This window comes from Trachemys scripta, chromosome 5 (genome assembly GCF_013100865.1).
Source record: "Trachemys scripta elegans isolate TJP31775 chromosome 5, CAS_Tse_1.0, whole genome shotgun sequence".
In the NCBI taxonomy this organism is placed as follows: domain Eukaryota; kingdom Metazoa; phylum Chordata; order Testudines; family Emydidae; genus Trachemys; species Trachemys scripta.
This window is the reverse complement of record NC_048302.1, coordinates 122,060,106-122,077,619: the sequence shown is the minus strand read 5'-3', so window position 1 is coordinate 122,077,619 and position 17,514 is coordinate 122,060,106. Positions and strand designations below refer to the sequence as shown.

At 44.1% G+C, this 17,514-nt stretch overlaps 1 protein-coding gene across 4 annotated transcripts in view; it reads left to right on the top strand.

The window, feature by feature from the left end:
* NSD2 (nuclear receptor binding SET domain protein 2) overlaps positions 1 to 17,514 on the top strand; it is a 148,742-nt gene that overhangs the window by 60,721 nt on the left and 70,507 nt on the right. For all 4 annotated transcript variants that reach the window (XM_034770825.1, XM_034770824.1, XM_034770828.1 and 1 more), the window contains 2 exons: positions 5,676 to 5,842; positions 6,281 to 6,772. In XM_034770825.1, the coding sequence (XP_034626716.1) occupies positions 5,676 to 5,842; positions 6,281 to 6,772 (659 nt within the window). The remainder of the gene's footprint in view (positions 1 to 5,675; positions 5,843 to 6,280; positions 6,773 to 17,514) is intronic.

Genomic DNA, 17,514 nt, shown 5'->3' with positions numbered 1-17,514 from the left:
AGGAAGAACACAATGAGTGCCTGACCTGCTACTCTTTTATCTACTGCGGAAGAACTTTACCTTCACATTTCCATTTGCTTTTTCCTCCAATTGGACAAGTCAGTCCCCTCTGTATACATTCTTATAGCAGAGCCAGGTGCTTTGCGCCAACTACCACACTTCGTGGTGGATTCTAAGTCCTAAGAGTTCAAACCCTTCCTTTTTGCAAAGGACTGATTCCTTGAAGGATGAACATAGCTGATATCTCTTCTACCTAGGAGAGAGCCACATGCCAGATATGTGGTCTGTGCACAAGTCCTTGTCCACGAGGATCTGCAAATCCAGGGGATGTTCATGGTACAGCTGTTAGCAATCAAAGTGAGGCTGAAAAAAACAGCATCAGCCAGCACTCCCTCAAGCAGGCACCACACTCCAGGTTCAGTCAGTGAAAAAGCTAAGAGTACAGTGACAAAGCCAGATATGGCAATAAAGTCAACTCTAGTGCCTCATGAAAAGGTGACTTGGTGAGACAGAGCCAGATGGAGTCTCAACATAGCTCCAGACAAGGACAATCCCAGGAGGAGGACTTGAAACAAAACTCTTCCTATGTCCTCCACAAAGTCTGGAGGAGCATGTGGGGTACAAGAATAGGTACTGACCTTGATTCCCCATGACAGTGCCCTGCAGAGGGCTGTGTTACTTCCTGGAGAACTCAGTGTCCCCTATGAAGACATCTTTTACACTGAAGTGATGATTGGCACTGGAAATATATCACCATATGAGACAGCTGTTTGAAGAAGAGATCTATTCCTCTTGTTGAGCCACTCCTTTTCTCCAATGTCTAGTAGAGCTCCCTCTCCCACCTTTGAAGAGAGTCACTAGGGAGCACAGAAGGCTGCCCTAACTGAGACATCCACCCATGAATGGCATTGGGCCAGCCAGCCTCAACCAGGCCAGTATTCCTATATTGCTTATATTGGCCTTACTTTTATTGCAAGTGTCTAGGAGCAAGATCCTGTTCATAGGCACCCAGAAAGATGAGGCAGTATCATTCCCTAGTGTCATCATCGGCTATACCACCAACACTGGAGCCAGACAGTAGCTTCTGCAAACATGAGGCAAATGGAAGGACAATGGCAATTTCCATCTCTACCCAAGGAGTCATCCTCATCATGAGACGAGGCATTGGCACTAGTCTTCATGCCATCAACTGACAACTTTAAAGCATTCCAGGACCTCCTGTCCCACACTGAGAATATCATAGATGTTGAAGCAACAATCCTATAGAAATCCCGTTGTTTTTTGATGTCTCAAGCTCTACAGCTCTGACCAGGATCTCCTTTCTTATCAGCAATGTGTTCTTTGAGCTGGGTAAAGGACTGTGGCAACCCCCTGCCATTCTTCCTCCCACTTCCAAATGAGTGGAGAAGAGATACCTGGTGCCTCCAGAGGACTTTAAGAACTTATGCACCTATCCAAATTAAGGGTTGCTGGCTGTGTTGTCACTGCAGGGAAATTCCAAGTCCACCAACGGCATAGGTAAGGACAATGATCTTAAGAAGCTGGTCTTATTTGGATGCAACGCACATTCCTTGCCATATGCAGCTCCAGGCTGTGAACTATCAGGATATGTTTGCAAAATAATCCTTTCTCATCTGGGAGAGGGTCATCCACTCCCTGTCAAAACTCCTGCAGAAAAGGAAAGTTATCAGAGAGGTCCAGATTGTTGCTAGAACATCTTTGCAGACAATTGTGGACACATTTGGCACAGCTACAAGATTGATGGCCATGGCTGTCAAAATGAGCCAGGGCTCGTGGCTTCTGGCATACCATGCAAGGTAGAAGCCACAATAGAGGATCGGCCCTTTGATGGTATGGAGCTCTTTAGCCAAAGAACAGAGGACACTGTGGTACTCCCATGGTTGACAGCCAGACTACCCACAAAAGAAAAGGTCCAAATACTCCAGGTGATTAACCCAACACCATTTGAGAGGAGCATCAAGAGTCACATGGGGCAATCCAGAGCGTCTTGCCCCTTTCCACAGGACCTGGGTGACCATCACAGCCAACAAATGGGTAGTAGACGTCATTGACCAAGGCTACCATGTCAGTTTCTACTCCTTACCCTTTCCACTCCCATCATTTTTCAGTAACTCTTCTCATGAGAGCCTGTTACAAACAGAAATGGCACCTCCTTTACCTAGGAGCCATAGAAGAGATACTTACAGAGTAGAAAGGAAGTGGCTGCTTCTCCTGGTATTTCCTTATCCTGAAGAAGAAAAGGGGTCTTTATCCTATCCTAGATCTGAGAAGGCTGAACAATACATATGCTACCTCAGATTCAGGATCTCTTCAGATTCAAGACTGGTTCATGGCTTTCGGCTTGCAGGATGTGTACTTCCACATAGCCATCCACCTGGTCCACAGGAAGTTACTAAGATTCACAGTGGTGAATTCACATTAATCATTACCAGTAGTCTCCATGGCACTGAGAGTTTTCACAAAGTGCCCATGGATAGTAGCAGCCTATCTGTGAAGAAGAGCATTCATATCTACCCCTGCCTGGACAATTGGCTGATCAAAGGTGTATCTCAACAGGAGACAATGGCAAGCTTGAAATATGCCTTTTTCCTTTAACAGCTAGATCTTCTGCTGAACTACAAAAATCATCTCTTAGCTCATCACTAAGGATAAGATTGTCACAGATTCCGTGACTGAAACCTCCATGACATTTTCCGCTTCAGCCCTGGGGTGACTGGGCTGGAGCTGTCAGCTGGTGGGCTCTCAGAGCCCTTTGGTGATGGGGACCCTGGTGCCTCCCCCTTTCCTTGCAGCGGGGCTTGAGCTCTCATCTCACCCCCTCCTGCAGGCATCCATGAATTTTTGTTTATTGCCCATGTCCATGACTTGTACTAAAAATAACCATGACAAAATCTTACCCCTATTCATCACAAATGGTAGTTCATAGGAGACTTCAACTGCACATCAGTGAGAGCATAGCTTCCCAAGACAGGTTCTTGTTAAGGCAATCTCTATTAATTGGGATAGATAAACCCAAGTATGATGGTGCAGATGCATCTGGGGCTGTTTGGGCCATATGTCAGTGTGTATGCCACTTGCCAGGCTTCATCCTGTGACTCTGGCTCATATCACGTCCGTACTCTGAAACACTGTATATGAGCAAAAAAGTCATGGTTCCCTCTTCCCATCATCACAGAACTGAGGTAGTAGCAGGAACCCAAGAACATACATGGAGGAGTGCCAATGTTGGTTCCCTTCCTTATAGTGACTAATCACGGCTATGTCAGGGACAAGTTGGGGAGCCCACTTGGACTACCTATGAATGCAAAGGACCTGGCCCACAGAGGACATGAAGCTTTCTTTAAAGGCCCTGAAGCTCAAGGCCATCAGGCTAGCTTGCATAGCCATACTACCTGTTCTCCCGAACTCCACAGTGGAGATACTGGTGGCTAATATGTCCACAATGCACTATATAAATAAGGAGCTGCATGCTTTTCTTCATTCTTTTGGTCTGGAAGATATTGAGCTCTGGTCATGCTGCCACTGAAATGGGATAACCCTTATGCCTCTTCACCTCTCACAAGATAGCAGCAACTTGATAGACTTTGTGAGCAGGCAGCCAGTTACCAATCAGGAGTGGTCACCACAGATGTCCATCATTGTAACAAATATTCCTTCAGTGGAAAACTTCCAGGATAGACATGTATGTCACCAACAACAATATCAAATGTCAGAACTCTTGTTCCAGAGGGAGCATGAGCCTGAATTTGTTACTGGACTCCTTCTTTCTCAATGGTCCCAAGGCCTTCTTATCCCTTTCCACTGATTCCTCTGCTTCTCAGTATGATATTCTAGATTAAGTGAGACAGATCAGCCTCATGACTCCTTACTGGCCATGGCAGTTTTGGTAGATGGATCTGGTATGTGTGTCCATCTAACTCCCAGACTCCCCACATCTGATTTCACAACACTGCTGCCAGATACACCAGCCAGACCTCAAATCACCGCACAGGTATTGGCTGGTTAAGTACCAGGGACAGAGACTGTGCCCTATCAATCCAGGAAATCCTGATACAGAGCAGGAAGTAATCAACCAGAAAGACTTACTTATCAAAATAGGATTCAAGTATCAGAGGGGTAGCCGTGTTAGTCTGGATCTGTAAAAGCAGCAAAGAGTCCTGTGGCACCTTATAGACTAACAGATGTATTGGAGCATGAGCTTTCGTGGGTGAATAACCACTTCGTCGGATACATGCACTTCGTCTTCGCTGCCAAAATAGGATTGATTCTCAATATGGACAGCCCAGCCGGGGCTGGCCCCAGTGTAGGCATCTGTACTGAAGATCCTCAACTACTTATTGCGTTTAAAGAGCTGGCTTTTCATTTAGTTTAAGATCTATCTTATAATAATCTGTTTGCTGTCGCTTAGTGCAGTCTTTTCCAATCATTTCCAGTGGTGTCCAAGTTTCTGAAAGGGCTCTTCCATACTTACCCATCAGTTAGAGAAGCTACTTCTGTCTGGGATCTCAGTATAGTTCTCCTGAGACTCCTGGAGCCTCTCTTTGAGGATCTTTCAGAAAGCTTCATCATCTTACTCTGAAGGCAGTCTCCTAGTAGCCATCCTGTTGGACAGAAGAGCGAGTGAACTATAGCAATTTGTTTGATTCTCTTTACATAACAGTCCATAGAGGATAAAGCAATACTGAACCTTCACCCAAAATTCATCCCCAAGCTGGTCTTGGAATTTATCTGAATCATTGTTTACCTGTCTTCTTCCCAAAGCCTGCAAACTTAACTTTAGTTGAACAAAAGATTTGTGTGGCATCTGGGTGAAGGGAGAAACTTTCTATCCAATCCAATAACCCAGCTTTTTTTCTCTAGTTAAATTTATACTTCCTTATTTATTTATTTTTAAACAAAACATTTTATTGTGGAAGGCAAAAGAGAGAGCCTTTCTAGCCTCTGTTTAGATCCTCTAAATTAATCTTAAAGTTAACACCTGGTTTATAACAGAAGAAACTGTTTTTTAACCCACTTATCTGGCATCCAAGTATGCGTGTCATACCTCTGGTTTTGAAGAGATCACCAAGTGCTATTCATTCAGTTACCATGTGACCAATTAACTCTTAATGTGTGTAGATAGATCACTCTCTGTTCTAAGTCTCCTCTGTGTTTGAGTGCTTCAGAAACGTTAATTTAACCTCCCAGCATTCTTGAGGGGAGAAAAGTTAGAACTATGCCCATTTTGTAGATGAGAAACTGGGATACAGAGACCAGCTGATTTGTCCAAGGTTACACAAGAAGTCTTTAGGAGAGCTGGGAATAGAATCTTGATCTTTTGAGTTCCATTTTGGTGTCTTAAGCATAAGACCAACATTCCTCTTTCCAGAATAAACGGACAGCACGATGATCATATTGCTGTTCTGCCTGCATCTGTGGGTTCTCTTTGGATTAACATTGCAATTGGAGTCATTCCTTTTACATGAAGCTTCATAGATTAGTTTACTGAGAAATGTCAATCTATTAATCAGATTTATAATGAAAACTGGACAAACTATTTGTCATTGCTCTGCATACTGCAATTTACTGAAGGATTTCAAAGTGTGAAAGTATTATAAAATGCTAAAACCAAAACCAGCCCAGTAACTTGTATAAACTTACTGTTAAATTTTCAGGACAAAAAAAGAGTTTTCGTCAGTATCATGTACAGTTTTTTGGCGATGCCCCAGAACGAGCTTGGATATTTGAGAAGAGCCTTGTGTCATTCAAAGGAGAAGAACAGTTTGAACAATTATGCCAGGAAAGTGCAAAACAAGCCCTCATTAAAGCTGAGAAAATAAAGGTAAGAAACTACAACACCTTTTTCCCCCCTTGCCCCCTCCCCCCCCCCCACACACACATTTTTTGCAGGCTTTTTACATTGTTATAGAAATGTCATCTGATACCTAACCATTGGAGAGAAACAATCTAGAAAGCTTTCATGACTGCCAGTTTTATAGCATCTTCTAGTTTTGCATTTCACATTTAAAAACACAGAATAAATGATGGCTCAGTGAATGCTCATTACTTTTTGCAAATTGGCAAATGTCACTGATTCACGCACAGAAAGAATTATTTAGTAGATCTTCCTTTATATCAGGACCATTCATAACAGATGCCACTGGAATATTTGCAATATAGACATCCTGTACACTTAATCTTCTTCTAATTGTTTTTAATTATTACTGGTGTTTTGTAATAAAAGGTAAACAACTCAAACTGGCTTATATTTTTCTTGCAGATGTTAAAGCCTGTTTCTGGGAAACTACGGCCTCAGTGGGAGATGGGCATTAAGCAAGCCACTGAAGCACTAGGCATGACAGTGGAAGAACGGAAAGCCAAGTTCACCTTTATCTACATTAGGGACAGACCTCATCTTAATCCTCGAGTGGCAAAGGAGGCTGGTATTGCTGTGGAACCATTAGAGGAAATAGATGAGTCATCTTACTCGAACGAAGAAACCACTCAAAGTCTGAAATTGATGAAGGAGTCTGGCATTCCTAGCAAGAGAAGGAGGAGGACATCAAAATTGCTTGCGACTAATGACACAAAAGAAAGTGGTCAGTCAGGGACTAAGAATACTACCCCCCAAAAGGCATTTGAACAAGGAGAAGCTAAAAGAGGGATAGGCTCTCCCATCAGTAGAAAGAAAGCTGCAGCATCCACTCCACGAAGCAGAAAGGGAGATGCAGTGTCTCAGTTTTTGGTCTTTTGTCAGAAGCACAGAGATGAGGTTAGTGGTTTTGGTTTTTTTTGCGCAAGTAAGTGTTGTTCTATTCATGTTCTGTTTTTCACATGTATAGAAATATCTTCTTTCTCTTAGCTGACAGAACATCTGAAAAGTAAGATATATTTTTTTTTTACGATGGCAGCCAAAACCTACAAGGGATTCTACAGATGTTTAAGAAGCTAATCCCTGCCTCAAAGAGCGTATAGTCTAAAGACATAGACAAAAAGTGGCGATAAGGACAGAATAGAACGTAAAATACAGTGATTGTGGCAGTATGTTTTGTTAGTGCCATTATCTTAGTACCGTTTTTTGTTAATTTATGTCTAAATATTTAGTGACCTTTTATCTAGTCATTGTTAGTTCCTCTACATTTATTTTTAATGCATAAACTTATGTTCCCAAGTACCTTTCTGGCTTTCTGTTATCCTTAACTCACCCATTCCCCATAAGTAAGTGGATTTATTCAACACTACTTGTTCCCTTGTCTTCCAGTTCCCCAAATGTTCTACTTAGCTACCTAGGAGGGAAGGGAAATGGCCACCTTTCCAAAAATAAATAAGTAAATAAAGCTCTCAACAATTGTCAAAAGTGTGTAGTCTAATGGGATGTGGACAAAGGCCCTCCTTATGCCTTTCTGGAGTAAGATGATCTTGTGTTTAAATGATAGTCTTGCCCAGCATCCCATAGGAAGTCTGGTGGACCAGAAATGAACCTAGCTACTTAGGTCCTAGGCTATTGCCTTAAACACATGAACATTATGTCTCTTCCTGCAACCCTCTTCCTCTTCCTGTTTGTTCTGTGTATTGAATGAGGCAGGTGTCATAGAATCATAGAATATCAGAGTTGGAAGGGACCTCAGGAGGTCATCTAGTCCAACCCCCTGCTCAAAGCAGGACCAGTCCCCAGACAGATTTTTACCTCAGATCCCTAAATGGCCACCTCAAGGATTGAACTCACAACCTTGGGTTTAGCAGGCCAATGCTCAAACCACTGAGCTATCCTTCCCCCCTAGGACAAATAATATATTCTCTAATGTAATAAAGTCTTTATTATATTTATCGTAACATTTTTTGACAGTTTTTTTAAATGTAATTTCCTAAGCTTTTAAAAAAATGGAAACACAAATTCCACTTTGTGGAACCATGTTGATCATCTGCAGTATGGGTCCTCACCAAGGCTTGAATCCAGGACATTTATAGATCTCTACCATTTAATCTGAAGGAGTAACTGCTGACAGTAGTAGGTGGTTGTTCTCTATGTGGTCTAGCCACTACAGGGAAACATGACACACACATTTCCTAATGGCTTAATCAATTATTTGCTGGGCAGCCAAAGAATGCTGGGAATCTGAATTTCTGACTCTGGAGAGGAGAATGCTCTAGTGCTTACAGACAGCCTAGTCAAGCACATAGATTTGGCACATTCATTCTGCAAGGCTAAGGGGATGAGACTTGGGTCTGCCATATTAGACCGCTGATTTCTATTTCCAGCTGTGCTAGAAATCCTCTTGTGCAACCTCTGTAAAATGGCAGGGAGACATGTTACTTTCCTTCTTCTTAATGTTAAGGTGTGCGGGCTTGCCCAATAATATAGGCTGTAAGATGAATGAAATAAATAGCAAGTCGGTGGAAGAGCTGAGACTACAGCTGATGATCTTCTGAGTCCCAGCAGAGCCCACTTTCCCATATACCAAAAGATATTTAGCAGCTGCTGCTTTGTTTGTGTACCATGTAGAGCCGTTTAGGGAATGCCATGGCAGTGGGTGTATAGGAAGCTCTGAGGAGATGGCAGCGTGCTCAGTACAGCTGAAATCTTCAGAGATTTTAGCGGCAAGCAAAAGTTCTATTTAGTATATGTAAATTATGATTATTATTTTTATCATCCCCTTGAGGTTTATAACTTGACAAATCTGGTTAAATTTTTCACCAGGATAACAAAAGCACTCCTCTGACTTCAGAATTATTCCCCAGGTCAGATTTCAAGTTCCAGTTCCAATACATGAAGGCACTAGAGCTCTCCAAGGAAACAGTAGGGAAAAATTAACATTGGGAAAATTACTTATTTTTCCCTGACCCTCTCTTTTGGAAACAACTTAGTTTGCTGATACCTAAAAAATCATCCTGAACGAGCATGAGAAAATTTCACCAGACGGTTAAAGTTCAGCAAAGTTATAAGTAACTGAAAACTGATTTATAAAGGAAATTGTTGAGCAACCTTAATTTTCTAGATGTTGCTACGAAGTCTGCCTAGGCTATCTTAGCAACCAAATGGTTTTGGAATTCATTATACTCCAATATTACAACCATTTCTACATTTACAGAAAGCCAATTGGGTTTTGAAAGCTTTTAATAATGGGGTGAAGTCTTCAGTTAGATAGGAGCATCTGGATTACTACTCTTTGAATGCTCTTTCAGTCAGAAACCTACTAAAAACAAAAGCCCCCTTTCAAATAAAGCAGTTGTTGGAGTGATGGTCCCAATTGTATTCCACTGAGAGTTTACGTATGCACACCATGTGTCCGGAGCTGGAGAATTTGAAAGAAGTAGTGTCTGTTAGTCCACGCATGCGCCCTTGCTTTCCCTCTTGGTTTCGTCTGAGGTGATAAAGGGCAGGGTGTACCGACCACATATCCAGTTCCTTCTCACCATCACATGGTCTAGGTCAGCACTATTAGTATCCTCCTGTGTATGATGCACTCTTAAAAGAGTATAGTGTGTATATATAGGGCCCTACCAAATTCATAGCCATGAAAAACGCATCACAGACTGTGAAATCAGATCTCCCCTGTGAAATCTAACTATTGTAGGGGAAGAGGAGGGACAGGGCTGGGGCATCCATCTGGGGGTTCCTACCGTGCACTGGGGGACAAGTACTAGTCCCAATAGGGCTGGAGAGGAATGAGACTTCCTCTTCCCCTGCATGGCCGCTCTCAGGGGGAGATCAGGTCCACCTCCAGGTACCTTCCCTAGCTGCAGGAAGTGCTGTGGCTGTACTGCCCTCAGAGCCCAGCTTCAAAGGCAGCACAGAAATAAGTGTAGCAATCCCATGGCCACCCCCTACAACATCTTTGCGACCAACCCCACAACTCCCTTTTGGGTCAGGACCCCGACAGTTATAACACTGAAATTTCAGATGTAAACATATGAACCATGAAATTGACTATTTTTTAAATCCTACGGCCATACAATTGACAAAATGGACCATGAATTTGGTAGGGACCTATATGTATAGTTGGGGTTTTTTTTTTGTTTTTTTATTTGTAATATTTAGCTGTTTTTACATTGTTTTTACTCAATTTAGTAGTTATTTAGAGTTGATTTGGGACTTTTAGGGGGAATCTGTTTACTTTTAAACCTTCCACCCCGTACCATGCATGGGTACTGGACTATGCCAAAGATCCCAGGCTTTAAAATCTGCACTTTCTGCCGTCTGCACCTTCTGCCAGTGTTCCTTCTTGATCAGCGACGAACATCAGTGCTGGTTCTACTGCTTGGGAGAAGCCCATATTTCATCCTGGTGCAGAGTCTGCCAGTCCTTTCCAAGTCATACCCAAGAAGGCCAGGCTCTCCATCTCAAGAAGCACTTCATGAAAGTCGCCATGAGACCTCAGTCAGACCCAGGCCAGGAAACCCCGCCCATACATCGGCCTGAGATAGCCAGGAGTGTGTATCTGGCTATGAAGATAGGGTCCAGCTCCAGTGATATCACCATTAGAGACCCCATGCCAGGGCCTAGTCAAGAGGTAAGGAAGAATTCACATAAGCATGGCATTAAGTCTTCCTCTAAACTGAAGACGGGAGTCTCGTCTTCCATGAGTTCCAGCCATGGGGTAGCAGTGCGCTTCAAGACACACAAACATGACAAGAAAATGCACGTACTGGCAGATCTGCTGGTGTTAGGTACCAAGCCATGCACATCATCAGTGTTGGTCTCCGGTAAGGTATGGGACCTGTTGGCTCTGGGGAAGTCCACCCTCTGGCTACAGAAAGGGTGCCATTAACATCAGGGAGGTTGGGAAAGTGCCAGAGCCACACAAACTGTTTGCCCTGTGATCTCCATGCCTTCTATTCCCATCCACCTCTGGGGAGATCAGATCTCCTACCCAAGACATACCACAGTCAAGACCGCCTTCACCACATCCTCCAGTGATCCACACACTTCCACCAATTCCGATGGTACTGTCAGTGGAACCAGGGTCTGAGTTTCCATGCTCAGAGGATTCGGAAGAAGCACAGGGTCCGCCCATCCTTTACTGCCTCTAAAAGTACTTGAAGAGGCTGTCTACATTGTGGCAATATTCTCCTTTCCAACTGCAGAGGAGCCACTAGTTCCTTACACCCTGAGGCCTGGTGCAACACCCACTAGATCCATCATGCTGGCCCTGTTGGGGATCCTCCATTCCCCCATTCTGTCTAAGAGGGACAAAAAGGGCAAGGATAAGCAGTCATCCAGACTGGTACCATCAAGCATGGCTCAGTCATCAGTACCTCCCTAGTCAGGACCCTCAGTACTGTGCAAACTGAAGCATCAGATATGCTCAAAATCTACAGTACCGTCTGCTTCCATTGCCAAGCACGCTACCATGTCGGTACCGATCCTTCACTCAGTGCTTCAGGAATTCAGATACTCAAAGAACTTATCAGTGGTAGATGAACCAAAATGTCCACAGTTCATGGGTACTGAACGCCTCTTGGTACTGAGATCCTGGTGTCCAATCTATCATCACTCTTCGGTATTGCCAGACTCTTCAAGGGTGGTGGGACCAATCCTGGATGCCACCTGTTCTCCCGCCTGGGCTCTCAATGGCTATACTGGGATCACTGTCTCTGACACATGAGGTTAGATGTTCAGACATTTCCTCCCCAACCAGTTCTGCAACAAAAGGAGATGTTTGAATAACAGGAGAGCATAGGCACATGAAGCCACCCTCAAACTCCTGTCTCTTCATTATCTCCAGATGAGGCAGTCATGCCTCCACCAGAATCCATGGTCAGTAATCTGTGTAAGTTTCAGGATCTTATAAAGCAGGTAGCTGACACTCTCTTCAAATACCCCTTGAAGAGACCAAGGATTTGCAACACAAATTGCTTGACATTTTGCAATCAGGAACACCCATTAGACTTGTGCTACACATTAATGAAGTACTCCTGGACCCAGTTTGGCAAATACCTGTTACTGTTCCATCAACTTGCAAACAGACGGATAAAAAATATCATGTCCCATCCAAGGACTTCAAATTTTTATTCTCCCACCCCATACCTAAATCTCTGGTAGTGGGTTCAGTGAATGAACAGGGTAAGCAACACTACTCCAAGTGTGCCCCATATGACAAGGACCAAAGGCATACAGAACTCTTTGGACAGAAATCCTGTTCTTCCACAACCCTTCTATTTTGGATCTCAAACTATCGGTGTTTATGGCCAAATACAGTTTCACAAACTATATAATAAATTCATGATCTTCCACAGGAAAAGAAGGAACAATTTCAGGCCACCATTTTGGAGGGTCAATTATTAGGATGTCTCTTTAAGTGTCGGTAGTTGCTACAGACACCACTGCCAAGTCCATCTTTACGGTCGTGGTTAAGCATAGGGTAGCATGGCTCCAATTCTCAGGGTCCCTGAGAGAGCTTCAGAATATCACTGAAGACATCCCCTTTGATCGAAAGCTTTTCGCAGAAACTATGAACAAATCTCTTCACGCACTTAACTGAAAGACTCCAGGGCCACGTTAAGATCTCTGGGTATATATACTACAACTAAAATAAGATTTAGCAGTCACAAACAGCCTGGCTCAGTTCTTTGGATTTTACAGATCCACTAGGATCCCATCAGGAAGAGAGATAAGTTCCAGAGAAAGAGTGCTCCTCGCCCTCCTTCCGCATGTACCCAGTCATCATCAAAACAAAACAGATTCTCTCTCTAGTTCAGCAGCTGCAACCTTTTGCCCACCTCACCCCTTTTAGTGACAGCCTTTCCCATTTCCATCATGCTTGGAGGCAGATGACTGCAGATAAGTGGGTCATAGAGGTCCTAACACTTGGCTACACCATCCACTTTATATCGCTCCCTTCCTTGCCCCTGTTTATGGACGCCTCTCACAAGCCTTTTCTGAGAAAGGAAATACTTTCTCCTTCATTTAGGAGCGATAGAGCTGATCCCAGCTCCTCACAGGTGAAAGGGGTTCTAGTCAAGGTACCTTGTACCAAAGAAAGATGGAGGGTGGAGACCTATTTTTGGGTCTAAGACTATTACATTCATAAAGTCTGAAAAGTTTTTTTTTTTTGAGTGCTTGCTCATATCGATTCCAATTAGGTATGTGTGTGCTGAGTGCACAGTTGCCGGAAGGTTTTTCCCCTAGCAGCATCTGTCGGGTCGGCTCTGGAGCCCCTGGAGTCACGCCTTCATGGTGCCGTATATAGGGCCCTCCTGACCTGCTGCCTCCCCAGTTCCTTCTTACTGCCAGTGACGGTTATTTGGAGCGTTTTGTCTCGTTTTCATGAGCAGTCCTCTAGCATAGTATTTCTGTAAATAGTTAATTTAAGAAGTTGTTTGTAGTTAAATATTTAAGCTCAGGGTACTGGGGGGGGGTGTTTTCCCTCCCCTGTTTCCCAGGTCTGGGGCATGCCTGGGTCCCATGGGTTTAAGCCATGTGGGGTTTGCTAAAAGCCTGTGCCCAAGGGCAACCCATACTCAGCTTGTCTAAAGTGCTTGGAGGAGTCCCATCAAATGGACAGGTGTAAGATGTGTAGGAGTTTTCATCCCCGCACAAAGAAGAAGGACCACAGGTTAAAGTTACTGCTAGTGGAAGCAGCCCTGTGCCCTCAGTCCGAGTTGAGCCCCATGGAGACTGCACCAGGCTCCTCAGCATTGGTGCGCAGCGTGCCAGCTTCGATCCAGGAGGTGCTGTGGAAAGACTCTGGGGTCAGAGACCCTTGGCACCGGCATTCCACAGCACTGAGCTCCACAGCACGGTAACAATCACGGCACCGATCACAGTTTCCCATCCCAAGGAAGAAGCACAGGAAGATGGACAGGGGGTGCTCCCCCTCCCGTGCAAGGGAACAGGAACCACCCAAGGGATGGCAACCGGTGCAAGACCACACCTCCCCTCCTGCTCAGCAACCATCACCGTTGACTCCAGGCCCATGGGAGGGATCATTAAATCTGGTGCCACCAAAGGAGACCCAGGTGGACGATTTTGAACTCACTTCCACGCCTGAGACTTATGAGGTGGCCTTCGACCTGATAACTCCGACAGGTCCTCACTCTCCCTATCACAGAGGCACTGCACCGGCACCAAGGCCCCAGACAACACAGAGGCTACCTGTGCAGTCCTGGGGCAAAGCGGCTATGAGTCAGCAATGATCTCCATTGCCCTGGCATCAACGGGCACAACACCGTTATGGTCTCTGTGCGCAGACTCCTTGGAGTCTGAATAGGACACGGACTGATATGTGCTCCATGGAAGCCAGCACCATAGCCGCTGGCACTCCCAGATTGCGGGGATGACTCAAACTTTCCCCCTGGTTCTATGGCCACCACAATGGAAGTACCAGCTCAGATGCAGACTCAGTGGCCCTTCTGGACCCTGTGGGCTTACCATCAGTCCCAGGCTCACAGGCCCATAATTATCTAGGTCATCCCATTAACCCTTTTGAAAAATTGACACAACATTAGCTTTCTTCTAGTCTTCTGGATCTTCCCCGGCGCTCCAAGACTTACTGAAACCAACATTAATGATCCAGCGAGCTACTCAGCCAGCTCTTTTAAAACCCTTGAATGCAAGTTATCTAGACCAGGTGATTAAAAATGTCCAACTTTAGTAGTTTCTGTTTAACATGTTCCAGAGGTAACAGTGGACTCAAAAGTGTGTTCTCATCACCATATGTTGAGGCTATATTATGTTTTTCCCCAAATACAAACCAGAAATATTTGTCTTTTTTGCATTACTATTGATAATTCTACCATTTCCATCTAGTAATGGATCAATGCCATTCTTTTTGTTCCTAATATTTAAAAAAACTCCTTGTCCTTAAACCTTGCTAGACATTAATTTCTCCTTGTATCCCTTTGTTTCCTTGTCAGTTTTCTGCAATTCCTAACTTCAGAATTATATTGATTACTATCAGCTTCCCCTTTCTTCCATGTCTTGTATGTTATTTTTTATAGCTGCCTTTGCTTCCACTCTAAATCAGGTTCATTTTTTTTAACCAGCACAGCCTAATGCGTTTGTGGTTTTTTGTGCAACAAGTAAGGTGTTCTTACATGATTCCCAATTATCACTCAAGTATTTTTATTAAATTCTTCTTCCTAGCTGAATTAGCTCGTAATTATTTTCTGCTTTGTGAAATTGGCCCTCAGTTATTGTGCCCAGGGATTGGACGGTAGTTGGAGTAAACTGCAAGGTCAAGTGATGGCTGCTTGAATATTGGGCCGCTTATTGTGTTTTTCAAGGAGTTTGATAGGTGGGCGTCTCTGAAGGGGAGGCATTGACTATTTCAATTGGTAGTGGGCATAGTTATTCTATGCTGGTTTTTACTAGAAGGGAGGGGCATGGATCTCATTCACAAACTCTAAAACTTTCCTGGGCTGCTTGAGTTTTGGTATGTGTGGTGAGGCCAAACTCAGTAAGGGTGATTTGGTGGATAATACTTGGATCTTGGGTGGAATTCTTGTTACTGATTGTCACCATACATGTTCAGTTGATCTCATAATGAAGTATGCTGACAGCTCTCAACAGCAGCCCATGCTTGGGTCTGGTGTCTGGGCTATGCAGTTTGGGTTGATGAGAGCTGGTTCACAACACGGAATAGTTCTGCTGGATGTGACTCTGCTGGGTCGATTGTGGAGGAATAGGATACTTGTTTTGTATCCTTTATTGCAGTAGTGCATTCCCGTAGGAGAGATTTGTGCTGCTGGCAAATGGATTCAGAATGTGATTTGCACCACTAGCACTCTTGTGAACCATAATTATCTCAGAGGGTGTGGGCTGGTATCAGTAGTAATGGACATCATGTGATTGGACTGCTGAGTTAACTCATTGTCGCTTTTTGTATTTGTGTGGCTTGTTCTCTAAGGTTAAGTTGAAAAGCTGGAGAGTCTCTGGGAGAGGACAAGGTTGGGTTGTTCACTGTGCTAATGAATAGGAAGGAAGGCTCTGATTTTGCCTAGATGAGGTGGTGGTGAGACCAGGAAAGTGATATGTTGGCAACGTCTCCCATATCTACTCCTGCGCTGAAGATTGGTTTAAATGTATGTCCAGTTGCATGTATAGGTGTAGAAACTTCCAGGACAATCCCATGGTTTTCATATAGGCCATTAGATCAAGTACTATTGTATAACTTACTTCAATCTCTATATATGGAATGCAACAGGACAAGGAATTAGGGAGATTCCAGTACTATTGGGCAGTCATTCTGAGTTCTTCCAGGAAATTGAGACGGTTTCTATATGGACCTCTGTATACCACTAAGAGTCCTAAGTGTGTCTTGTCCTTCTCATAGATCATATAGATGCACTCAAATATTTTTGTCTTGGGTGGGATAAATATTTTTGTCTTGAGAGGGATGTCTTCTGCAACTGAGATGGTTGGGGAATAGGACTGCTACTCTTTCTCCCCTCCCCCTCTTTGTCCTGTGATGTATAGAGCAGGGGTTCTCAACCTTTTTTTTATTGCACATGCTATAAAAATTCCAGGGCCCAGTGGGGGGCAGGTGGACCGGGCTTCAGCTGTCGGAGCGGGGGATTTGGGATTCACAACTTCAGCCACAGGGTGGGGTGGGGTGGGGGTAGGGTGCTCAGGGCTCTGGACTTCCTCCACTGAGCAGGGAGGAGGGCTTGGGGCGTTAGCCCTGCAGGGTTAGGGGCGCAGGAGCTTCTGCCTCTCGGGGCTCCCAGCTTTAGCCTACAGGTTGGGGGACTCAGAGCTTTAGCCCCATGGGTGGCGCCGGGGCTTGGAACTTTCAGCCCCACGAGTGCACTGGGGCTTGGGGCTCTAGGTTTCAGCCACAGGGCCCTGAAACCAGCTCATGGCTCCTTTGGGGCCGCAAATCCCTGGTTGAGAAACACTGGTATAGGCTATGGGGTTGGGTGTATTAGAATAGGGTTAGAAGTGACATTGAACCAAATCTTAGTGATGTAAGCAAGGCTGGGTGCTTTATTGAAAGTAAGATAATGAATGGTGCTGGTTTTATTGGTGGCTGATCTTGTATTCATCAGCAGAAGATTTGGGTTGTTGTTTCCTTCTCCATTTTATGATTTTACTTATTGAGAATGTGGTTTTAGGGTTCTAGCCTTTGGGTTTCTCCTATTGTGTGGTGGTTTTTGAGGGATGCCTCCTCAGACTAGTGATAGCTGGGATTTGGGAGGATGCATGGTACTCCAAGTCCAGATCCTCTGAATGTGGTTATGAGTCAATTCTCCAGATCTGTAGACCAGAAGACTTGCATGATTTTAAACCACATACTTGATTTCACTTTAGTATCCCATTTAATATTTTTAAGCTTTTAAATTTAGTATCTGCTTTTCCATTTTTGTTAAACAGACTTCTCTATGCTACCTTGCTTTCCAAGAGTATACAACCAAATCAGGGCCAGTATGCTTAAAACTCAAATGTTTTTGTATCCTAAAGATACGTACCACACTTGGGCTTCTTCATATTTGATTAGATTAAACAAAGTATAAAAGAAAATATAGAATATATTCTAAAATATGTAAAGTGGTCTGGGAAAATTGTTAACTAAA